At 46.1% G+C, this 26,139-nt stretch overlaps 1 protein-coding gene across 1 annotated transcript in view; it reads left to right on the forward strand.

Moving 5' to 3' along the window:
- Positions 1 to 26,139, forward strand: part of LOC139262231 (kazal-type serine protease inhibitor domain-containing protein 1-like) — a 77,160-nt gene that overhangs the window by 47,156 nt on the left and 3,865 nt on the right. Inside the window, exons 2-3 of the mRNA XM_070877374.1 lie at positions 19,165 to 19,325; positions 25,183 to 25,330. Coding sequence (XP_070733475.1) covers positions 19,165 to 19,325; positions 25,183 to 25,330 — 309 coding nt within the window. The remainder of the gene's footprint in view (positions 1 to 19,164; positions 19,326 to 25,182; positions 25,331 to 26,139) is intronic.

Genomic DNA, 26,139 nt, shown 5'->3' on the forward strand with positions numbered 1-26,139 from the left:
CAACTTCGCCATCAACCACAAGGATGAACCCACCACGTTGGGCCTTCAACCCAGGCGATCGACCTGGAGACGCCTCAACTTACAAATAACTTGCACAATAAGACTTTGGAGGGGGTGGGGGGGGGGGCAGGGGAGTGATGTTATGTACGTATGTAGACCTTACCCAAATGTTAGACTTGCCACCAGGGGGCACACCTGTGGGAGACCGAAGGATCACCTGTGCACCCAGGGCCAAGCAGGTATAAAAGGTGATTTACCATGCTGCTTCCTCACTCTAGAGTCTGAATAGAGAGATCAAGGTCATAACAGTTTGAGCTTGCGATATAGTCCTGTGGATTTATTCTGAACATAACACTAACCATGTTCATCTTGTCCATGAGACCCACTTCCTGCTCACTCGACCCTATTCCCACTAAACTGATGACTACCCAACTTCCTTTTCTGGCTCCCATTTTAGCTGACATTGTTAACAGTTCGCTCTCTTCGGGTATTGTCACCCCTCCTTCAAATCTTCCGTCATCACGCCTCTCCTCAAAAAAACAACCCTTGACCCCACTATGCTTGCTAGCTACAGCCCCATCTCCAACCTTCCTTTCCTCTCCAAAGTCCTTGAATGTGTTGTTGCCTCCCAAATTCGTGATCATCTTTCCCAGAACTCCATGTTTGAATCCCTTCAATCAGGCTTCCGTCCCTGCCACAGTACTGAAATGGCTCTCGTCAATGACATCCTTTGTGACTGTGACAAAGGTAAACTATCCCTCCTCATCCTCCTGGACCTGTCTGCAGCATTTGACACGGTTGACCACTCCATCCTCCTCCAACGCCTCTCCACCATCGTCCAGCTGGGTGGGACTGCACTCTCCTGGTTCCATTCTTATCTATCTAATCATAGCCAGAAAATCTCCTGCAATGGCTTCTCTTCCCACTCCCGCATCGTTACCCCTGGTGTCCCCCAAGGATCTATCCTTGCTCCCCCCCCCCCAATTTCTCATCTACATGCTGCCCCTTGGTGACATCATCCAAAAACACGGCGTCAGTTTCCACGTGTACACTGTCGACACCCAGCTCTACCTCTCCACCACTTCTCTCAACACCTCCATGGTCTCTAAATTGTCAGACTGCTTGTCCGACATCCAGTACTGGATGAGCAGAAATGTTTGCCAATTAAATATTGGGAAGACCGAAGTCATTGTCTTTGGTCCCTGCCATAAATTGCATTCCCTAACTGACTCCACCCCTCTCCCTAGCATCTGTCTGAGGCTAAACCAGACTGTTCGCAACCTAGCTGTCTTATTTGACCCTGAAATGAGCTTCTGGCCACACATCCGCAGCGTAACTAAAACCGCCTATTTCCACTTCCGTAACATTGCCCGCCTAATCTGCCTCAGTTCATCAGCTGCTGAAACCCTCATCCATGCCTTTGTTACCTCTAGACTTGACTACTCCAACACACTCCTGGCTGGCCTCCCACATTCTACCCTACATAAACATGACGTCATCCAAAACTTGGCAGCCCATGTTCTAACTTGTACCAAGTCCTGATCACCCATCACCCATGTGCTCATTGATCTAGTTTGGCTCCCGGTTAAGCAATGCCTCGATTTCAAAATTCTCATCCTTGTTTACAAATCCCTCCATGGCCTCACCCCTCCCTATCTCTGTAATCTCGATCAGCCTCACAACAACTGCCACCCGAGATCGTTGCACTCCTCAAATTCTGCTATCTTGACCATCCCTAATTATAATCGCTCAACCATCAGTGGATGTGTCTTCAGCTGCTTGGGCCCTAAGCTCTGGAACTCCCTCCATAAACCTCTCCGCCTCTCCACCTATCTTTCCTTCTTTAAGACGCTCCTTAAAACCTACTGTTAAAACACACTCCTGAATGGCTCAGAGACATGGACCATGTACAGTAGACACCTCAAGTTACTGGAGAAATACCACCAATGATGTCTTCGCATGATCCTATAAATCCCCTGGGAGGACAGACGCACCAACATTAGCGTCCTTGACCAGGCCAACATCCCCAACATTGAAGCACTGACCACATTTGATCAGCTCCACTGGGCAGGCTACGTCGTTCGCATGCCAGACAAGAGGTTCCCAAAGCAAGCGCTCTACTCGGAACTTCTTCACGGCAAACTAGCCAAAGGTGGGCAGAGGAAACGTTACAAGGACATCCTCGAAGCCTCCCTGATAAAGTGCAACATCCCCACTAACACCTGGGAGACCCTGGCCAAAGACCGCCCTAAGTGGAGGAAGTGCATCCGAGAGGGCGCTGAGCAGCTCGAGTCTCATCGCCAAGAGCATGCAGAAATCAAGCGTAGGCAGCGGAAAGAGCATGTGGCAAACCCTTTCCCTCAACCACTGTCTGTCCCATCTGTGACAGAGACTGTGGTTCTCATATTGGACTGTACAGCTACCTAAGGACTTATTATTGGAGTGGAAGCAAGTCTTCCTCAATTCTGAGGGACTGCCTATGATGATGATGAAAACCCATCTTTTTGGTCATCTGTCGTAATTTCTTCTTATGTGACTCGGTGTCAAATTTATCTATTTTGTCTTATAACACTGATGTGACGTGCCTTGGGACTACGTTAAAGGCGCTATTTAAATAAAAGTTGTTAATATCCGAATAACATCAACATGCTTTAACTGAATTACTTCTGAACAAGTTCAATGCAATTAATGTGTGTGTTTATATTTTAGCTGCCAGTTTGAGGCCAGTAAGTACAGAATTGTTTTCAGTACTTTGATATTACTCCGTGGTTCCCAATTGATTTGTCATTGCCAGGATACAGCTCTGCAGAAGTCTGGTCACTAAATCTGAAATGTGTTCAGAGTGCAAGTGACAGTGGCCATGGACCCAAGCAGTGGGTTAACTTTCTGCCCTCTGAGTATTCAAGGATGCTATAAAACACACAATTTTATCTCATTGTGTAATCCTGACATTGCACTGTATCGCTTGGCACATTCTCACTCCACGAGTCATGGGATGGGCTCACAAATGTGTTGAGTTGATCCAAAAACACATTAACAAATAATAGCTAATCCCACTCATGGATTTTAAAAATCAGAATTGGCTCCAGACTTTGCGATTGGGATAAGTGTGATATCTTACTGTTCCCGATAAAACCTTGCAAAACTTGGGGAAAAACGGACTTTTCTGATGTAAAGAAAGAAACAGAGGGCATGAATGCAACAATTCGTAAAATGTGTTCGTAGGTCAAAATTAATCCCAAGAATTTACGGCAAGCTCTGGTGACAATAACCAAAATTGTATTGTGACTTATCAGAGTTGTCAGACCATTGTGTGCATGACTTTTCCAAATGGTTTGGACACGCGGGTCACAAAGACAAGAGGGACTTAGCATAATGACAGTGTGTTGCCTCCAACACAGTCATTGTGTGTGAGCTCCCGGTCTTGCCAGCAGCTCCCAACTAGAACGTTTATTCTTACGACCCACGTGTGCTAATTCCTTTCTCCAAGTGGGAGCTGGTCGCGAATAGATTATTAAATGCTGGAAGTGCAGACTGCCTTATACGATATAAAGATCACCTTATTCAGGCGTTGGGAAGATAAAGGACTGTGTCAAACATGGCTCCATGAATGGAAAGGAAACCAGCTAATGGTGAGCCAAATAGATTTTAGATTTATTAACTGACCCCCCGAAATGCTCCTAAAAATACTGAGAGGCACAAAATGTAGCCTGTTATGAATTTTACATAAAACTAGTAGATCGTCTCGTGGCATTGCTCACCCATAGACTGGGGTCTGGGGCATGGTTGTGATGTTCAGATACTAAACTGGCCTGTGCCTTTAAGGCCATTTCGCTCAATGGACAAAGAAGAGATCACTGTAGTCTGCTAAGGTTAATCGATGGGCAGTATTTATGAGTTTCGGGTCCCAGATCAATGACAAGTATTTCTGCTTATATTCTTCTTGAAGTGTGATGTCTGGTTTGTGGTGGGCATGTGCTAAAGGCAGGACTTTTATTTATATATATATAGTTTCAAAAATGTATTTATTAGCAGACCTCTCATGGTGTTGATCATAGTGGGTTAGGCAATGCTCTGTGGGATAGAACATACAACAATGATGGCTAGGAAAAGAGCAGCTGATATAGGGAGCTTGTCCCATACAGCCATCTTGTGACTGTGTATCACAATACCCAATGCTATGTATAAGGACAGGAGAGTGATACTACATAATGCACAAGGTATTATTTTGTTACGGTGAAGTTGGGGATGTTTAAGGTCAAAAGTGCAATTGTTGTAAAGTAAACACAGGGTGAGTCCAAATTTTGGGATACAGGTCAGAAGCCAGGATGAAATGCTTGGCTTTCTTTCCCTTTCTTTGATTGCTAAGGTCAGTCAGAAGCTTCTGTGTCAGTGAGGTACTGCCAGCTAATGCAACAGCAAAATACTGCAGGTGGAAATCTGAAATAAAATCAGAAACTTATGGAAATACTCAGCAGGTCACGCAGCATCAATGGACAGAGAAACAGAGTTAACATTTCAGATTGATGACCAATTGTCAACTGGCAAAGGTTAGAGATGTAACAAAATGTCATTGGATGGCCTTGCGATCTACTCCGATCGATGGCCCTACGATATATTACAATCAATGATGATCTATTACAATGAATGACAATCTATTACAATCGATGACGATCTATTACAATGGATGATGATCTATTTTAATCAATAATGATCTATTACAATGGATGTTCCTATGCTATTACAATCGATGATGATCTACAATGAATGATGATCTATTACAATGGATGATGATCTATTAAAATGAATGACCATCTATTACAATGGATGATCCTCCACTCTATTGCAATCGATGACGAGCTATTACAATGGATATTCCTATGATCTATTACAATCGATGATGATCTATTACAATCGATGATGATCTAATACAATCAATGATGATCTAATAAAATCAATGATGATCTATTACAATCTATGATGATCTAATACAATCAATGATGATCTATTACAATCGATGGCAATCTATTACAATTGATGTTCCTACGATCTATTACAAATGATGACGATCTATTACAAATGTTGACAATCTATTATAATCGATGATCTATTACAATGGATGATGATATATTACAATGGATGACGATCTATTACAATCGATGTTCCTATGATCTATTACAATTGATGACGATCTATTACATAGAAACATAGAAAATAGGTGCAGGAGCAGGCCATTTGGCTCTTCGAGCCTGCACCATGGCTGATCATTCAACCTCAGTACCCCACCCCAGCCTTCTCTCCACACCCCCTGATCCCTTTAAGGGCCACATCTAACTCCCTTTTGAATATGTCCAATGAACTGGACTCAACAACTTTCTGTGGCAGAGAATTCCACAGGTTCACAACTCTCTGGGTGAGAAAGGTTTCTCCTCATCTCGGTCCTAAATGGCTTACCCCTTATCCTTAGACTGTGTCCCCTGGTTCTGGACTTCCCCAACATTGGGAACATTCTTCCTGCATCTAACCTGTCCAATAGGTGCAAGAGTAGGCCATTCGGCCCTTCGAGCCTGCATCACCATTCAATAAGATCATGGCTGATCATTCACCTCAGTACCCCTTTCCTGCTTTCTCTCCATACCCCTTGATCCCTTTAGCCATAAGGGCTATATCTAACTCTCTCTTGAATATATCCAATGAACTGGCATCAACAACTCTCTGCGGTAGAGAATTCCACAGGTTCACAATTCGCTGAGTGAAAAAGTTTCTCCTCATCTCGGTCCTAAATGGCTTACCCCTTATCCTTAGACTATGTCCCCTGGTTCTGGACTTCCCCAACATCGGAAACATTCTTCCTGCATCTAACCTGTCCAGTCCCGTCAGAATTTGATATGTTTCTATGAGATCCCCTATCATTCTGCTAAACTCCAGTGAACCCCAGTCGATCCCGTCTCTCCTCATATGTCAGTCCTGCCATCCCGGTAATCAGTATGGTGAACCTTCGCTGCACTCCCTCAATAGCAAGAATGTCCTTCCTCAGATTAGGAGACCAAAACTGAACACAATATTCCAGGTGAGGCCTCACCAAGGTCCTGTACAACTGCAGTAAGACCTCCCTGCTCCTATACCTTGTCAAAAGCCTTTTGAAAGTCCAAATACACCACATCTACTAGTTCTCCCTTATTCTCCCTCTGCTAGTTACATCCTCAAAAAACTCTAGAAGATTTGTAAAGCATGATATTCCTGTCATAAATCCATGCTGACTTGGACCGACCCTGTCACTGCTTTCCAAATGCACTGCTATTACATCTTTAATAATTGATTCCAGCATTTTCCCCACCACCGATATCAGGCTAACCAGTCTATAATTCCCTCATTTCTCTATCCCTCCTTTTTTAAAATGTGGGGTTACATTAGCTACCCTCCAATCCATAGGAGCTGATCCAGAGTCCATGGAATGTTGGAAAATGACCATCAATGCATCTACTATTTCTAGGGCCACTTCCTTGAGTACTCTGGGATGCAGACTATCAGGCCCTGTGGATTTATCGCCCTTCAGTCCCTTCAATTTCCCTAACACCATTTCCTGACTAAAAAGGATTTCCCTCAGTCCCCCTTCTCGCTAGACCCTCGGCCCCCTAGTATTTTCGAGAGATTATTCGTGTCTTCCTAAGTGAAGACAGAACCAAAGTATTTGTTCAATTGGTCTGCCATTTCCATGTTCACCATTATGAATTCACCTGATTCTGACTGCAAGGGACCTACATTAGTCTTCACTAATCTTTTTCTCTTCACATATCTATAGAAGCTTTTGCAGTCAGTTTTTATGGTCCCTGCAAGCTTACTCTCATACTCTATTTTCTCCTTCCTAATTAAACCCTTAGTCTTCCTCTGCTGAATTCTAAATTTCTCCCAGTCCTCAGGTTCTATTACAATCGATGATGATCTATTACAATCGATGACGATCTATTACAATCGATGAACGTACGATCTATTACAATGGATAACCCTACGATGTATTACAATTGATGTTCCTACGATCTATTACAATTGATGAAGATCTATTAGAAACGATGGCAAACTATTACAATCGATGATGATCTATTACAATTGATGATCTATTACAATGGATGACGATTATTATAATCGATGATGATCTATTACAAACGATGATCCTACGATCTATTACAATCGATGTTCCTATGATCTATTACAATCGATGACGATCTATTACAATTGATCATGATCTATTATAGTGGATGATGATCTATTACAACGGATGACGATCTATTACAATCGATGATCTATTACAATCGATGACAATATATTACAATGGATGATGATCTATTACAATAGAGGTCGCTCTATTACAATGGATGACGATCTATTATAATCGATGAAAATCTATTAGAATCAATGACGATCTATTACTGTTATGTATGCAACATCTTGTAACCAGCATTCTACCGCCACCAGAGGGCGCATCTATTGGAGTCCCAAGGGATCCCAGCATCCCTTGGGAGCACTATATATAACCAGGCCTCCCATGCTGTACCAGCACTCTGGAGTCAGAATAAAGAGACTAAAGTCACATTTACTCAAGTCTACAGTACTCAGTCACATTGCTTTATTTGAGGTATAACAACTGGTGATGAGTAATAGATAACGAACCACTATGTGAAAAAGCAGAGAACTGTTGGTATCCTGGAGAAATTCTCAGAAGGTGACGATTGAAAACCCTTCGTGGAGCGACTCGACCAATACTTCGTGGCCAACGAACTGGAAGGGTATGAGAACGCTGCCAAATGAAGGGCGATCCTCCTAACCGTCTGTGGGGCAACAACCTACGGCCTGATGAAGAATCTTCTTGCTCCGATGAAACCAACAATCAAATCGTATGAAGAACTATGTACGCTGGTCCGGGAGCACCTAAATCCGAATGTATGATCTGATTTGGTATTGATTTTATACATGTCAACGGTCTGAAGACCAGGAAGTGGCGAGCCACGTTGCCGAACTAAGGCGCCTTGCAGGACATTGCGAATTTGGTGGATTCCTGGAGCAAATGCTAAGAGACTCTTTCGTGCTTGACATTGGCCATGAGGATATCCTTCGCAAACTTTTGACTGTTGAAACACCGAACCTGAGCAAAGCCATAACGATAGCCCAGGCATTTATGTCCACCAGTGATAACACCAAACAAATTTTGCAGCATAAAGATGCATCGACAAGTACTGTACACAGCCTACAGCTGCACGACCTCAGATGACTCAGTGTCCGCCATCAAGTGTGAATGCAAGGCAATTAACACCTTGTTGGCGCTGCGGAGGTGATCATCGAGCCCATCAATGCCGCTTCAAACACTATGCGTGCAAAGGCTGTGGAACAATGGGACACCTCCAGCGAATGTGCAGACGAGCTGCATATCCTGCAAACCACCACATTGCAGAGGAAGACCGATCCATGGCGGATCAAACTGAATTAGAGACTCAAACCAAGGAGGCAGAAGTGTACGGGGTGCAGACCTTCACCACGAAATGTCACCGATCATGTTAAAAGTTGAACTGAACGGAATTCCAGTATCCATGGAATTGGACACGGGTGCGAGTCAGTCTATCATGAGCAAAAAGGCCTTCGAGAGGCTGTGGTGCAACAAGGCACAAAGGCCCAAGCTGAGCCCTATTCATACCAAGCTGAGAACTGACACTAAAGAGCTGATCCCTGTAATTGGCAGTGCAGCAGTAAAAGTCTCCTATGATGGAGCGGTGTACGAACTACCACTAAGGATTGTACCAGGAAATGGCCCCACACTGTTCGGCAAAAGCTAGCTGGGAAAAATCCGCTGGATCTGGGACACATCCGAGCACTTTAGTCCGTCAACGACGCCTCGTGTTCCCAGGATTTGAGCAAGTTCCCGTCGTTGTTTGAGCCAGGCATCGGAAAATTCTCTGGGGCGAAGGTGCAGATCCACTTGATTCCCGGTACACGACCCATCCACCATAAGGCACGTGCGGTGTCATACATGATGCAGGAGAAAGTGGAGATCGAGCTGGACAAGCTGCAACGAGAGGGCATCAGCACGTCGGTTGAGTTCAACAAGTGGGCCAGTCCGATTGTTCTGGTTTTCAAGGGCGATGGCACGGTCAGAATTTGTGGGGACTATAAAGTAACGATTAACCGTTTTTTGCTGTAGGACCAGTACCCACTACCCAAGGCAGATGACCTATTTGCGACGCTGGCAGGAGGGAAGACGGTCACCAAGTTGGACCTGACCTCGGCCTACATGACGCAGGAGCTGGCAGAATCTTCGAAAGGCCTCACCTGCATCAACACGCACAAAGGTCTGTTCATTTACAATAGATGCCCGTTTGGGATTCGATCGGCCGCGGCTATTTTTCAAAGGAACATGGAAAGTCTGCTAAAGTCGATTCCGCATACCGTGGTTTTCCAGGACGACATATTGATCACAGGTCCGGACACCATCGAACACTTGCAGAACCTGGAAGAGGTTTTAAGTCGGCTAGATCGTGTGGGACTCGGGTTGAAATGCTCGAAGTGTGTTTTCCTGGCACTAGAGGTTGAGTTCTTAGGGACAAGAATCGCGGCAGAGGGCTTCAGACCCACCGACGCCAAGACGGAGGCCATTAAGAACGCGCCGAGACCACAGAACATGACGGAGCTGCGGTCGTTCCTGGCACACCTCAGTTTTTTTGGTAATTTCCTACCCGGGTTAAGCATCTCCCTATCTCTGTAACCCCCTACAGTCCCCACCCGCTCCCTATCTCTGTAACCCCCTACAGTCCCCACCCGCTCTCTATCTCTGTAACCCCCTACAGTCCCCACCCGCTCTCTATCTCTGTAACCCCCTACAGTCCCCACCCGCTCCCTATCTCTGTAACCCCCTACAGTCCCCACCCGCTCCCTATCTCTGTAACCCCCTACAGTCCCCACCTGCTCCCTATCTCTGTAACCCCCTACAGTCCCCACCCGCTCCCTATCTCTGTAAACTCCTCCTGCCCTACACCCCTCCCGATCACTTTAACCTCCTCCAGCCCCTACACACCTCCCTATCTCTGTAACCCCCTACAGTCCGCACCTGCTCCCTATCTCTGTAAACTCCTCCTGCCCTACACCCCTCCCGATCACTTTAACCTCCTCCAGCCCCTACACCCCTCCGTATCTCTGTAACCTCCTCCAGCCCCTACATCCCTCCCTATCTCTGTAACCTCCTCGAGTCTCTACACCTCTCCCTATCTCTGTAACCTCCTCCAGCCCTACACATCTCCCTAGCTCTGTAAACTCCTCCTGCCCTACACCCCTCCCGATCACTTTAACCTCCTCCAGCCCCTACACCCCTCCCTATCTCTGTAACCTCCTCCAGCCCCTACATCCCTCCCTATCTCTGTCACCTCATCCAGCCCTACACCACTCCCTATCTCTGTCACCTCATCCAGCCCTACACCACTCCCTATCTCTGTAACCTCCTATAGCCCTACACCACTCCCTATCTCTGTAACCTCCTATAGCCCTACACCACTCCCTATCTTTGTAACCTCCTCCAGCCCTACACATCTCCCTAGCTCTGTAAGCTCCTCCGGCCCCTACACTCCTCCCTATCTCTGTAACCTCCTCCAGCCCTACACCTCTCCCTATCTCTGTAACCTCCTCGAGTCTCTACACATTTCCCTATCTCTGTAACCCTCTCCAGCCCCTATACACCTCCCTTTCTCTGTAACCCCATACAGTCAAAACCCCCTCCCTATCTCTGTAAACTCCTCCTGCCCTACACCCCTCCCTATCACTTTAACCTCCTCCAGTCCCTACAATCCTCCCTATCTCTGTAACCTCCTCCAGCCCCTACACCCCTCTGTATCTCTGTAACCCACTCCAGCTCCTACATCCCCCGCTATCTCTGTAACCTCATCTAGCCCTACACCACTCCCTATCTTTGTAATCTCCTCCAGCCCTACACCACTCCCTATCTCAGTAACCTCCTCCAGCCCTACACCCCTCCATTTCTCTGTAACCTCCTCCAGCCCTACACACCTCCCTATCTTTGTAACCTCCTCCAGCCCTAAACCCCTCCCTATCTCTGTAACCACCTCCAGCCCCTACACCCCTCCCTATCTCTGTAACCTCCTCCAGTCCCGACACCCCTCCCTATCTCTGTAACCTCCTCCAGTCCCGACACCCCTCCCTATCTCTGTAACCTCCTCCAGTCCCTACACTCCTCCCTATCCCTGTAACCTCCTCCAGCCCTACACTCCTCCCTATCCCTGTAACCTCCTCCAGCCCTACACATCCCTATCTCTGTAACCTCCTCCAGCCCTAAACCCCTCCCTATCACTGTAACCCCCTACAGTCCCTACACCCCTCCCTATCTCTGTAACCTCCTCCAGTCCCTACACCCCTCCCTATCTCTGTAACGTCCTCCAGCCCCGACACCCCTCCCTATCTCTGTAACCCCCACCAGCCCCGACACCCCTCCTTATCTCTGTAGCGCCCTCCATCCCTCCATCCCTCCCTATCTCTGTAACTCCTCGAGTCTCTACACCTTTCCCTATCTCTGTAACCCCCTCCAGCCCCTATACACCTCCCTATCTCTGTAACCTTCTCCAGTCCCTACACCCATCCCTATCTCTGTAACCCCCTCCAGTCCCTCAACCCCTCCCTATCTCTGTAACCCCCTCCAGTCCCTAACCCCCCCCCTATCTCTGTAACCCCCTCCAGTCCCTCAACCCCTCCCTATCCCTGTAACCTCCTCCAGTCCCTACACCCCTCCCTATCTCTGTAACCCCCTCAAGCCCCTACACCCCTCCCTATCCCTGTAACCTCCTCCAGCCCTACACCCCTCCCCATCTCTGTAACCTCCTCCAGCCCCTACACCACTCCCTATCTCTGTCACCTCCTCCAGCCCTAAACCCCTCCCTATCTCTGTAACCTCCTCCAGCCCGACACCCCTCCCTATCTGTGTAACCTCCTCCAGCCCCTACACCCCTCCCTATCTCTGTGACCCCCTCCAGTCCCGACACCACTCCCTATCTCTGTAACTACCTCCAGCCTCTACACCCCTCCCTATCTCTGTAACCTCCTCCAGCCCCTACACCCCTCCCTATCTCTGTAACCCCCTCCAGCCCCGACACCCCTCCCTATCTGTGTAACCTCCTCCTACCCTACACCCCTCCCTATCTGTGTAACCCCCTACAGTCCCTACACCCCTCCCTATCTCTGTAACCTCTCCAGCCCCACAACCCCCCCGAGATGTCTGCGCTCCTCTAATTCTGCCCCCCTGACCATCCCTGATTATTATCGCTCCACCATCGGTGGCCGTGCCTTCTGTTGCCTGGGCCCCAAGCTCTGGAACTCCCTCCCTAAACCTCTCCGCCTCTTGACCTCTCTCTCCTCCTTCAAGACACTCCTTAGAACCGACCTCTTTGTCCCAGCTTTTGGTCACCTGCCCTAATTTCTCCTTATGGGGCTCGGTGTTAATTTTATTGATTTTGTCTAATAATACCCCTGTGAAGGGCCATAGGACGTTTTCTATGTTATATGTTATAGTCACTATATAAATACAAGTTTGTGTGAGTAGTGTGTGTGTGTGAGTGTGTGTGTGTGTGAGTGTGTGTGTGAGTGTGTGTGTGTGTGAGAGTGTGTGTGTGTGTCTGTGTGTGTGAGAGTGTGTGTGTCCTGTGTTAACTTTAATCCCTTCGCCCCCGACAGCTGTCCCCGTTTGTGGGCGATGGGTCCGGATACGGTAACACATACGACCAGCTGGGCACCTGCCCTTACCCCCAGGGGGAACCCCCGGACCAGACCCTGGACCTGCCCGTGGTCCCCTGCTACACAGAGCTGTCCCCGTTTGTGGGCGATCGGTCCGGATACGGGAACCCATACAACCAGCTGGGCACCTGCCCTTACCCCCAGGGGGAACCCCCGGACCAGACCCTGGACCTGCCCGGGGTCCCCTGCTACACAGAGGGCCCCGTGTTCTCCCCACACAGAGGATGTACAGTACCGGGAGCGATATCCAGGATGAATTTGACTGGGACTCCATCGCCTAGCCCCCGACCGATCCCCGTTTTTCTCTCTCTCTCTCTCTCTGTCGGGTTTGTTTGCGGACGGATGCGGGACCTGGAGACGGAGGGGGTGAGGAACAGGAGGAGATTGAACAACAAAAGGCATTTTAGGGAGCTGTATTTTTGCACTGTTGAAATTGTCTCTCTCTCTCTCTCTCCCTCTCCCTCTGTCTCCCTCTGTCTCTCTCTTTCTCTCTCTGTCTCTCTCTTTCTCTCCCACTCTGTCTCTCTCTGTCTCTCTCTCTCTCTCTCTGTCTGTCCTTTTCGGGTTGGAAATCGGTGGTTAGTGGTGTGCGCAGGGATCGGTGCTGGGACCACAACTGTTTACAATATACATCGATGACCTGGAAGAGGGGACAGAGTGTAGTGTAACAATTTTTGCAGATGACACAAAGATTAGTGGGAAAGCGGGTTGTGTAAAGGACTCAGAGAGGCTGCAAAGAGATTTGGATAGGTTAAGCGAATGGGCTAAGGTTTGGCAGATGGAATACAATGTCGGAAAGTGTGAGGTCATCCACCTTGGGGAAAAAAAACAGTAAAAGGGAATATTATTTGAATGGGGAGAAATTACAACATGCTGAGGTGCAGAGGGACCTGGGGGTCCTTGTGCATGAATCCCAAAAAGTTAGTTTGCAGGTGCAGCAGGTAATCAGGAAGGCGAATGGGATGTTGGCCTTCATTGCGAGAGGGATGGAGTACAAAAGCAGGGAGGTCCTGCTGCAACTGTATAGGGTATTGGTGAGGCCGTACCTGGAGTACTGCGTGCAGTTTTGGTCACCTTACTTAAGGAAGGATATACTAGCTTTGGAGAGGGTACAGAGACAATTCACTAGGCTGATTCCGGAGATGAGGGGGTTACCTTATGATGATAGATTGAGTAGGATGGGTCTTTACTCGTTGGAGTTCAGAAGGATGAGGGGTGATCTTATAGAAACATTTAAAATAATGAAAGGGATAGACAAGATAGAGGCAGAGAGGTTGTTTCCACTGGTCGGGGAGACTAGAACTAGGGGGCACAGCCTCAAAATACGGGGGAGCCAATTTAAAACCGAGTTGAGAAGGAATTTCTTCTCCCAGAGGGTTGTGAATCTGTGGAATTCTCTGCCCAAGGAAGCAGTTGAGGCTAGCTCATTGAATGTATTCAAGTTACAGATAGATAGATTTTTAACCAATCAGGGAATTAAGGGTTACGGGGAGCGGGCGGGTAAGTGGAGCTGAATCCACGGCCAGATCAGCCATGATCTTTTTGAATGGCGGAGCAGGCTCGAGGGGCTAGATAGCCTACTCCTGTTCCTAATTCTTATGTTCTCTTATGTTCTCTACATGTTTTTGGTTGTTGTGCATGCTTATTCAAAATGGATTGAGTGTGTAATAATGTCTGTAAGCATGTCCACTGCCACCATTGAAAGCCTACGAACCATGTTTGCCACGCACGGCCTGCCTGATGTCCTTGTCAGCGACAATGGGCCGTGCTTTACCAGCGCTGAATTCAAGGAATTCATGATCCGCAATGGGATCAAGCACTTCACATCTGCCCCGTTCAAGCCACATCTAATGGCCAGGCAGAATGGGCAGTCCAAAGCATCAAGCAAAGCTTGAAACGCATGTCTGAAAGCTCCCTGCAGACCCACCTGCCCCAAGTCCTGCTCAGCTACCGCACAAAACTCCACTCGCTCACCGGGGTTTCCCCTGTCGAACTTCTCATGAAAAGAGCACTCAAAACAAGGCTCTCTCTAGTCCACCCTGATCTCCATCATCATGTCGAGGGCAGGTGGCATCAACAAAGCATGTACCATGATTGCGCAAATTTGTCACGCGATATTGAAGTCAATGGCTCTGTATTTGTACTCAACTATGGGCATGGTCCCAGTGACGTGCTGGCACTGTTGTAGCCAAAGAAGGGAGTAGGGTGTTTGAGGTCAAACTTGCAAATGGATTAACTTGCAGAAAGCATTTGGACCAAACCAAACTGCGATTCACAGACAGGCTCGAGCAACCTGAAGAGGACACCACCAACTTCGACCCTCCGATATACACAATTGGCAACCCACATCACGGTTGACCATGAAGCTGAACTCATCATCCCCAGCAGCCCAACAAGGCCAACTGCGCAGCAGCCCAGCAAAGGCCCAACCAACTCACCTGCATCTGTGTTTGTACCAAGACGATCGACTAGAGAGCAGAAAGCCCAGATCGTCTCACCCTCTAAATAAGTATACTATTGACTTTGCGGGGGGGGAGAGTGATGTTGTGTATGCAACACTTGTAACCAGCATTCTACCATCACCAGAGGGCGCATCTGTTGGAGTCCCAAGGGATCCCAGCATCCCTTGGGAGCACTGCATATAAGCAGGCCTCCCATGCTGTGCCAGGACTCTGGAGTCAGAATAAAGAGACTAAGGTCACACTTTCGCAAGTCTACAGTACTCAGTCACATTGCTTTATTTGAGACATAACAATGGAAGATGATCTATTAAAATGGATGCCAATCCATTACAATCGATGATGATCTATTACAATCGATGTCGATCTATTACAATCGGTGACGACGTATTACAATGGATGACGATCTATTACAATCGATGATGATCTATTACAATGGATGGCAATCTATTACAATCTATGACAATCTATTACAATCAATGGTGATCTAATACAACCAATGACGATCTATTACAATGGATGATAATCTATTACAATGGATGATAATCTATTACAATGGATGATGATCTATTACAATTGATGATGATCTATTATAAACGATGACAATCTATTACAATCGATGCCGATCTATTATAGTGGATGACGATCAATTATAATCGATGATCTATTACAATCGATGATGATCTATTGCAATGGATGATGATCCATTACAATCGATGACAATGGATTACAATTAATGATGATCTATTCCAATGAATGATGATCCATTACAATCGATGATGATCTATTACAATCAATGGCGATCTATTACAATCGATGTCGATCTATTACGATCGATGATCTATTATAATGGATGACGATCTATTACAATTTATGATGATCTATTACAATCAATGTCGATCTATTACAATCGATGATGATCTATTACAATCGATGATGATCCATTACAATCGATGATCCTATGATCTATTACAATGGATGACCCTACGATGTATTACAATCGATGCTCTTATGATCTATTAAAATCAATGACGATCTAGTACAATCGATGTCGATCTATTACAATCGATGATGATCTATTACAATGGATGATGATCTATTACAATCAATGACGATCTATCACAATCGATGACGATCTATTACAATGGATGACGATCTATTACAATGGATGACGATCTATTGCAATCGATGATGATCTATTACAATGGATGACGATCTATTACAATTTGGAGTCAGGAATCGGAAGTACAAAGGGGCCGAAATTCATCACCTCACCACCCGCTGCCGCCGACTGCTGCCTACTGGTGCCGACATTCCTCCTGAAGCTCCGCCCAGTGCCACTTTGGAGGTGGCCTGGAGCGGGAGGGAGAGGAGAACCACCGGGAACCGCGCTGATGTCAGCTTACGGCCGAGTGGCGCAACTGAGCTCTCGCCCACTGAGCTCCCAGATTCCTGAAGGGGGAGTCGGTAGGACTCGGCGGCAGAACGGGGGTGGACCGCTACGAGGAGGCTGGTCTGTCCCTGACAGTAAGTAGGAAGAACCTGAAAAAAAGGGAACATTTTTTTTTTAATTTTCAGCACGACTTACCTGGATAGGGTCCGCTGAAGGTCTTCAGAAAGTTTTTTTATTTTTTTCGTGTTGATTTTTTTTCAGGTCTTCGACCCTCCTTGGGCCAACTCCATCCTCAGTGGCACTTGGGCGGCAAGTGCCTGTGCCACTGAGAATGAGACCTCCCACCCGCTGCCGCCCAGGTTGACGGCATACGTCGTGCTTTTGCTGACCTTCGAGGGACCTCGGCTATGAATATCCCGCCCAAAGTACCATCCGGTGCCTCACCGGCCATCCGCGGCACTTTGGGCGGCAGTCGGGCGGGCGAAGGCCTTGGTGAAAATCGGCCCCAAAGAGTCTAAAATGGTGTAGAAGAGTAAAGGAATCTAGGGGTACACATTCACAAATCATTAATAGTAGCAACGGAAGTTAACAAAGCAATAAAAAAAATACAAACCAAGCACTTGGGGTTCAATTCTGGAGGAATAGAATTGAAAAGCAGGGAAGTTATGCTAAACTTGTATAGAACCTTGGATCGATCACACTTGGACTGCACACAATTCTTGTCTCAATATTATAAATAATATATATAGAGGCACTGGAGAATGTGTGTCGAGGAAATATTTAGCTTAAATTAACTCAGGCGGAGACTTTCAGAAGTGCACTTCGAGATGATTTTTTTTTAAAAAGCAAGATATATCTCGGAGAGCCTGCTTGGACCGTATCAAGGCAAAACTCTGTCGTACAAGCAAATTGCACTTATCTTTATACAGAAATTGAATACAGAAATAGAAAAAGAATCTTATTCATTTGTCCCGCGAGTACAAAGGTCGTCTCGGGAGGTACACTCTCTATCTGTCCTTGCATAGTTTCTCTCTGTTCACAGTCTGATAAGCAAAGTCAAAAGGAGACTCCCTTTTAATACCAGATGGTCACCTAATTGCATCTCTAAGTTTCAAGGCTAAAAAGCGTGGCTATTTTTCGAGTCTTATTATTTCTTTAAGCATAGCAAAAAACAGAATTTAACCCTTCCCTCTAAATTAAGCCAGGTGTTCATAGATTCTTTCTTCCACAATGTGCAAAAAGGAGTTACAAGGATGACACCAGAACTGCGAGGTGAGAACTTTCAGGAAAGACTGAACAGGTAGGGGCACTTTCTCCAGAAAAGAGAAGGCTGAGAGGTGACCTGATACAGGTCTTTAAAATTATGAAGGGGCTTGATAGGGTGGTGATAAAGAAGATGTTTCCACTTGTGGGAGAGTCCAAAATGGGAGGACATAAATATAAGATAGTCACTGATAAATCCAATAAAGTATTCAAGAGAAAGCTCTTTACCCAGAACGGTTAGAATATGGAGTTTGCTACCACACGGAGTGGTTGAGGAGCATAGCCGAGATGCTTTTAAGGGAAGTTAGATAACTAGAGGGAGAAAGGAATAGCAGGATAGGCAGATAGGGTCAGATAAGGTAGGCTCGTGTGGAGCATAAACACCAACATAGACCCATTGGGCCAAATGGCCTGTATAAATTCGATGTATTTGTAGGTAACCCCACTCTAATCAGTCCTGGGGAATGGAGACCAGAGTTCCGGCTCTGAATTCTGAGTTGACATTGAGCGGGATACTCGCGTCTGGTGGGTTTGGGTGGGTGCCCCCCCCACCCACCAACCATTGCATGATTTGTGCTTGCCCAAAAAACCTACCCTCCATATAAGTCTAACCACCCTATCGGCCGATATGAAGATGGTTACGGACATGGAAAGGGTGCTCACGTCACAGCCTATCAGACTGTTAATCAACATGTGAATGTTTCCACTACTTCACATCATTCTCCAAGGGAATGCGTGAGGAATGACTGGGTTACAATGGATCTCTGTTGACAAAGATAGAATGAATTTGCATTTATATAGCACCTATTGCATCCCAAAGTGCTTCACAGCCAATTAATTTGTTTTGAAGTGTAGTCGCCTTTATTATGTAGGCAGACGTGGCAGCCAATTTACACACAGCAAGGTCCCACAAACAGCAATGAGATACTCTGTTTTAGGTATTCCTTGCACGATAAATGTTGGCCACGACACTGGGGAGAACTCCCCTACTCTTCTTCGAATAGTGCCATTGGATCGTTTGCATCCATCTGAGGGGGCGGACAGGGCCTCAGTTTAACGTCTCATCCGAAAGGTGGCACCTCCGACAGTGCAGCACTGAAAGCGGCAGACGAGATTATGCGATCTGGAGCAGAGCTGACTTAGAGACAAGAGCCCTACCAGCTGAGCTAAGGCTGACAACTGCATGAAGGACATTTATTTCAGAGAATGTAACGCGTGTTGAATACCCTGTACGTATTGTAGTGTTAGTAACATTGATTCACGTTCACACAGCTCCATGGATCGCCACCCCACCTCGTGACGTGCACAATGTTACAGGCAACGATATCATCTTTGGCTGTGAGGTTTCGGCATATCCCATGGCGCTGCTGGAATGGAGGAAGAAAGGGAACGATAATTTCCTGCCAGGGGATGATGCACATATCTCTATCCAGGTAACCACTCTGCTGCTATAAAGTGGCTTGGGAATTTTCAGCACATGTTTTTGTGGGAATAAAAATGAATAAACTTGGAGCAATTTCTTAATCTACAGTTATCTAACTCGATAGCAAAATTTATTTAAAAGCAGATCAAATTGTGAAACACAGGAACAGAGGAACAGGAGTAAGTTATTCAGCCCCTCGATCTGTACCTCAACTTCATTTACCTGCCTTTGCTCCATATCCCTCGATACTCTTACCCAATAAAAATCTATCAATATCATAAGAACATAAGAACATAAGAATTAGAAACAGGAGTAGGCCATCTAGCCCCTCGAGCCTGCTCCGCCATTCAACAAGACCATGGCTGATCTGGCCGTGGACTCAGCTCCACTTACCCGCCCGCTCCCCGTAACCCTTAATTCCCTTATTGGTTAAAAATCTATCTATCTGTGATTTGAATACATTCAATGAGCTAGCCTCAACTGCTTCCTTGGGCAGAGAATTCCACAGATTCACAACCCTCTGGGAGAAGAAATTCCTTCTCAACTCGGTTTTAAATTGGCTCCCCCGTATTTTGAGGCTGTGCCCCCTAGTTCTAGTCTCCCCGACCAGTGGAAACAACCTCTCTGCCTCTATCTTGTCTATCCCTTTCACTATTTTAAATGTTTCTATAAGATCACCCCTCATCCTTCTGAACTCCAACGAGTAAAGATCCAGTCTACTTAATCTATCATCATAAGGTAACCCCCTCATCTCCGGAATCAGCCTAGTGAATCGTCTCTGTACCCCCTCCAAAGCTAGAATATCCTTCCTTAAGTAAGGTGACCAAAACTGCATGCAGTACTCCAGGTGCGGCCTCACCAATACCCTATACAGTTGCAGCAGGACCTCCCTACTTTTGTACTCCATCCCTCTCGCAATGAAGGCCAACATTCCATTTGCCTTCCTGATTACCTGCTGCACCTGCAAACTAACTTTTTGGGAGTCATGCACAAGGACCCCCAGGTCCCTCTGCAACGCAGCATGTTGTAATTTCTCCCCATTCAAATAATATTCCCTTTTACTGTTTTTTTTCCCAAGATGGATGACCTCACACTTTCCGACATTGTATTCCATCTGCCAAACCTTAGCCCATTCGCTTAACCTATCTAAATCTCTTTGCAGCCTTTCTGTGTCCTCCACACAACCTGCTTTCCCACTAATCTTTGTGTCATCTACAAATTTTGTTACACTACACTCGGTCCCCTCTTCCAGGTCATCTATGTATATTGTAAACAGTTGTGGTCCCAGCACCGATCTCTGTGGCACACCACTAACCACCGATTTCCAACCTGAAAAGGACCCATTTATCCCGACTCTCTGCTTTCTGTTAGCCAGCCAATTCTCTATCCATGCTAATACATTTTCTCTGACTCCGCGTACCTTCATCTTCTGCAGTAACCTTTTGTGTGGCGCCTTATCGAATGCCTTTTGAAAATCTAAATACACCACATCCATCAGTACACCTCTATCCACCATGCTCATTATATCCTCAAAGAATTCCAGAAAATTAGTTAAACATGATTTCCCCTTCATAAATCCATGCTGCGTCTGCTTGATTGCACTATTCCTATCTAGATGTCCCGCTATTTCTTCCTTAATGATAGTTTCAAGCATTTTCCCCACTACAGATGTTAAACTAACCGGCCTATAGTTACCTGCCTTTGGTCTGCCCCCTTTCTTAAACAGAGGCGTTACATTAACTGCTTTCCAATCCGCTGGTACCTCCCAGAGTCCAGAGAATTTTGGTAGATTATAACGAATGCAGCTGCTATAATTTCCGCCATCTCTTTTAATACCCGAGGATGCATTTCATCAGGACCAGGGGACTTGTCTACCTTGAATCCCATTAGCCTGTCCAGCACTACCCCCCTAGTGATAGTGATTGTCTCAAGGTCCTCCCTTCCCACATTCCTGTGACCAGCAATTTTTGGCATGGTTTTTGTGTCTCCCACTGTGAAGACTGAAGCAAAATAATTGTTTAAGGTCTCAGCCATTTCCACATTTCCCATTATTAAATCCCCCTTCTCATCTTCTAAGGGACCAACATTTACTTTATTCACTTTTTACATTTTATATATCGGTAAAAGCTTTTACTATCCGTTTTTATGTTTTGCGCAAGTTTACCTTTGTAATCTATCTTTCCTTTCTTTATTGCTTTCTTAGTCATTCTTTGCTGTCGTTTAACATTTTCCCAATCTTCTATTTTCCCACTAACCTTGGCCACCTTATACGCATTGGAATTTTAATTTGATACTCTCCTTTATTTCCTTGGTTATCCATGGCTGGTTATCCCTTCTCTTACTGCCCTTCTTTTTCACTGGAATATATTTTTGTTGAGCACTATGAAAGAGCTCCTTAAAAGTCCTCCACTGTTCCTCAATTGTGCCACCGTTTAGTCTGTGTTTCCAGTCTACTTTAGCCAACTCTGCCCTCATCCCTCTCTCATAACTGCCCTCTGTTTAAGCATAGTACGCTCGTTCGAGACACTACTTCCTCACCCTCAATCTGTATTACAAATTCAACCATACTGTGATCACTCATTTCGAGAGGATCTTTTACTAGGAGATCGTTTATTATTCCTGTCTCATTACACAGGACCAGATCTAAGATAGCTTGCTAACTTGTAGGTTCTGTAACATACTGTTCTAAGAAACAATCCCGTATGCATTCTATGAATTCCTCCTCCAGGCTACCCCGTGCGATTTGATTTCACCAATCGATATGTAGGTTAAAATCCCCCATGATTACTGCCGTTCCTTTTTCACATGCCACCATCATTCCCTTGATTATTGCCCGCCCCACCGTGAAGTTATTATTTGGGGGCCTATAAACTACACCCACCAGTGACTTTTTCCCCTTACTATCTCTAATCTCCACCCACAATGATTCAACATTTTGTTCATTCGAGCCAATATCATCTCTCACAACTGCCCTGATATCATCCGTTATTAACAGAGCTACCCCACCTCCTTTCCCTTCTTGTCTATCTTTCCAAATCGTCAGATACCCCTGTATGTTTAATTCCCAGTCTTGGCCACCCTGCAACCACGTTTCTGTAATGGCCACCAAATCATACCCATTTGTAATGATTTGTGCCGTCAACTCATTTACTTTATTTCGAATGCTGCGTGCATTTAGGTAGAGTGTTTTAATACTCGTTTTTAAACCATAATTTTTAGTTTTGACCCCTCTTGCAGCCCCTTTATAGTCAGTGGCCCTTTTTGTTTTTGCCTTTTTGTTTTTTGAAATTTTCAATTGACCCAGCATCCACAGCCTTTTGGGAAGAGATGTTCCAGATTTGCATCATCCTTCGGGTGAAAAGGTGCTTCCTGACATCACGTCTGAATAGCCAAGCTCTAATTTTAACATTATGCTCTCTTGTTCTGGATTCCCCCACCAGAGGAAACAGTTTCTCTTCAACATTTTTAAGGACCTCAATCAGATCACCTTGAACCCTCTAAACTCAAGGGAATACAAGCCATGTTTATGGAACCAGTCCAGATAATTGAAGCCTTTAAGCCCCGGTATTATTCTGGTAAATCTACACTCTACCCTCTTGAATAGAAATGTAGAAATATAGAAAATAGGTGCAGGAGCAGTCATTTGGCCCTTCGAGCCTGCATCACCATTCAATATGATCATGGCTGATCATGCAACTTCAGTACCCCACCCGTGACTTCCCTCCATACCCCTTGATCCCTTTAGCCTTAAGGGCCATATCTAACTACCTTTTGAATATATCTAATGAACTGGACTCAACAACTTTCTGTGGTAGAGAATTCCACAGGTTCACCACTCTCTGGGTGAAGAAGTTTCTCCTCATCTTGGTCCTAAATGGCTTACCCCTTATCCTTAGACGACCCCTGGTTCTGGACTTCCCCAATATCGGGAACATTTTTCCTGTATCTAACCTGTCCAGTCCCGTCAGAATTTTATATGTTGCCAAGAGATCTTTCATGAGGTTTGGTGCTCAAGCTAACTGCCAGAGTTGGATTGGGTGATAGATTAATAGTAGGAGTCTTAAGGGGAAAGGAAAATTAACAAATTGTGGAGGGAGTTCCTCTGTGCACTGCATGTAGCAAACTCTGATTTGCACAGGGCAAGATCCCACAAACAGCAATGAGATGAATGGCCAGATAATCTGTTCCAGTGATCTTAGTTGATTGACGACGAGATTCAACACCGCCTCCAATGCGCCAGTGCAGCCTTCGATCACCAAAGGAACAGAGTGTTTGAAGACTAGGCCCTCAAAACTGCCACCAAGCTCATGGTCTACAGCTCAGGGCTGTAGTAATACCCGCCCACCTGTATGGCTCAGAGTCATGGACCATGGACAGTGGACACCTCAAGACGCTGGAGAAATACCACCAATGATGTCTCCGCAAGATCCTACAAATCCCCTGGGAGGACAGACGCACCAACATTCGCGTTCTCGACCAGGCCAACATCCCCAGCATTGAAGCACTGACCACATTTCATCAGCTCCACTGGGCAGGCCACATAGTTTGCATGCCAGACACGAGACTCCCAAAGCAAGCACTCTACTCGGAACTCCTTCACGGCAAACGAGCCAAAGATGGACAGAGGAAACGTTACAAAGTCTCTGATAAAGTGCAATATCCCCACTGACACTTGCGAGTCCTTGGCCAAAGACTGCCCTAAGTAGAGGAAGTGCATCTGGGAGGGCACTGAGCACCTCAAGTCTCGTCGCCTACATCATGCAGAAATCCAGAGCAGGCAGCAGAAAGAGCGTGCGGCAAACCAGTCCCACCCACCCCTTCCCTCAATGACTATCTGTCCCACCTATGACAGAGACTGTGGTTCTCGTATTGGACTGTACAGCCACCTAAGGACTCATATTAAGAGTGGAAGCAAGTCTTCCTCGATTCCGAGGGACTGCCTATGATGATGAGTTGAGGGATAAATGCTGGCCGGGAGACGAGGAAAACACCCCTGCTCTTCTTCAAATAGTGCTATTGGATCTTTTATCTAAGAGGGAAGATAAGGCCTTGGTTTAACATCTCATCTGAAACCTGGCATCTTCAACAGTGCAGCACTCCCTCAGTGCTGCACTTGGGAGTGTCGGCCTGGATTATGTGTTCAAGTCTCTAGAATGGGATTTGAACTCATGACCTACTGACTTAAAGATGAGGGCTAGCACTGAGCAAAGGCTGACACCATAATAAATTGGAACAGCAGCAACAATTTGTATTTATATAGCTCCTTTAACATAGTAAAATGTCCCCAGGTACTGCACAGGAGCATAGTCAGACAGAAATTGTCACTGAGCCAAAGAAGGAAATATCCAAAAGCTTGGTCACAGAGATAGGTTTTAAGAAGTGTCTTAAAGGAGGAGAGAGAGGCAGAGAGGTTTAGGGAAGGAATTCCAGAGCTTTGGGCCTTTGACAGGTAAATGCACGGCCGCCGATGGTGGGGTGAAGGGAATGGGAGAGGCGCAAGAGAGCAGAGTTCTTGGGGGTTGTAACATGCACTCAGATGGTCACGAGCTCTGTTTTCCCTCGCGAGTGAGTGAGTATAACTCAGGTGTGCTGACCTTGTGTTACTCTCAATGTTATAATATAAATAATAATATCTTGAATATTCTGTAGCAGTACATACTGCCATGTAGAATGCACTCCCTATAGGAAGATCGCAGAGCAATATCCGGATCAAGAGCAGCAAAGTTTGTATCCGGACTGGTTAAACGAGAGTGAAGAAGGAACCATGGCAAAGGGAAGAGGTAGTTTAGCGGTGGGTGCAGGAGAAGGAGGCGTCACCACACACAGGTCAACATGTGCTACGTTCGATCTTTCATTTCTTTCTCCAGGCTCGGGGTGGGCCAGAGCGCCATGGTATCACAGGGTGGTTGCAGATCCAGGGGCTGAAGAAGTCTGATGAGGGAATCTATACCTGTTACACAAGGAACAAGTACGGAGAAGCATTCGCATCAGCCAGTTTAAGTGTCTACGATCCTGGTAAGACGAAGGAATGGAACCCAATTCAGTCCAACAAAATTGTTTTTTATCCAGTCACTAAAATTTTAAACATCCTTGACAAAATATTGTCTGCGCTCAATCTGATGCCAAGGTTTCTCTCTACATCACTGCTACCCTATTGAAAACTTTAGCACGAGCATTGATCTCTGCCCTTTGATTAGTAATTTTTAGTAAACCTAGTATTCTTTCATATATCACAGAATCCTAGAATTATAGAATAGTACAGCACAGAAGGAGACCATTCGGCCCATCGAGTCTGCACCAGCCCTTTCGAAGGGCAATCCGGTTAGACCCACTCCCCCGCTCTTTCCCCATATCCCTGCAATTATTCTCCTTCAAGTATTTAACCAATTCCCTTTTGAAGGCTACTTTTCAATCTGTATCCACACCCTATCAGGCAATGCAAACCATACGTTTCATAAAAAGGTGTTTCTTCATATCGCCTCAGGTTCTTTTGCCAAACACCTTAAATCTCTGCCCTCTGGTTAGCAACCCTTCAGTCATTGGAAACGGTTTCTCTTTATTTACTCTATCTAAACCCTTCGTGATTTTAAACACCTGTGTAAAATCTCCTCTTAACCTTCTCTGCTCCAAGGAGAACAATCTCAGCTTCTCCAGTCTATCCACGTAACTATAATCCCTCATCCCGGGAACCATGCTAGTAAATCTCTCCTGTACCCTCTCCAAAGCCTTCACATCCTTCCTAAAGTGTGGTGCCCAGAATTGGACACACTACTCCAGATGGGGCCGAACTAGTGTTTTATATAACCTTACCATCACCTCCAGGC

Source organism: Pristiophorus japonicus, chromosome 4, assembly GCF_044704955.1.
Source record: "Pristiophorus japonicus isolate sPriJap1 chromosome 4, sPriJap1.hap1, whole genome shotgun sequence".
In the NCBI taxonomy this organism is placed as follows: domain Eukaryota; kingdom Metazoa; phylum Chordata; class Chondrichthyes; family Pristiophoridae; genus Pristiophorus; species Pristiophorus japonicus.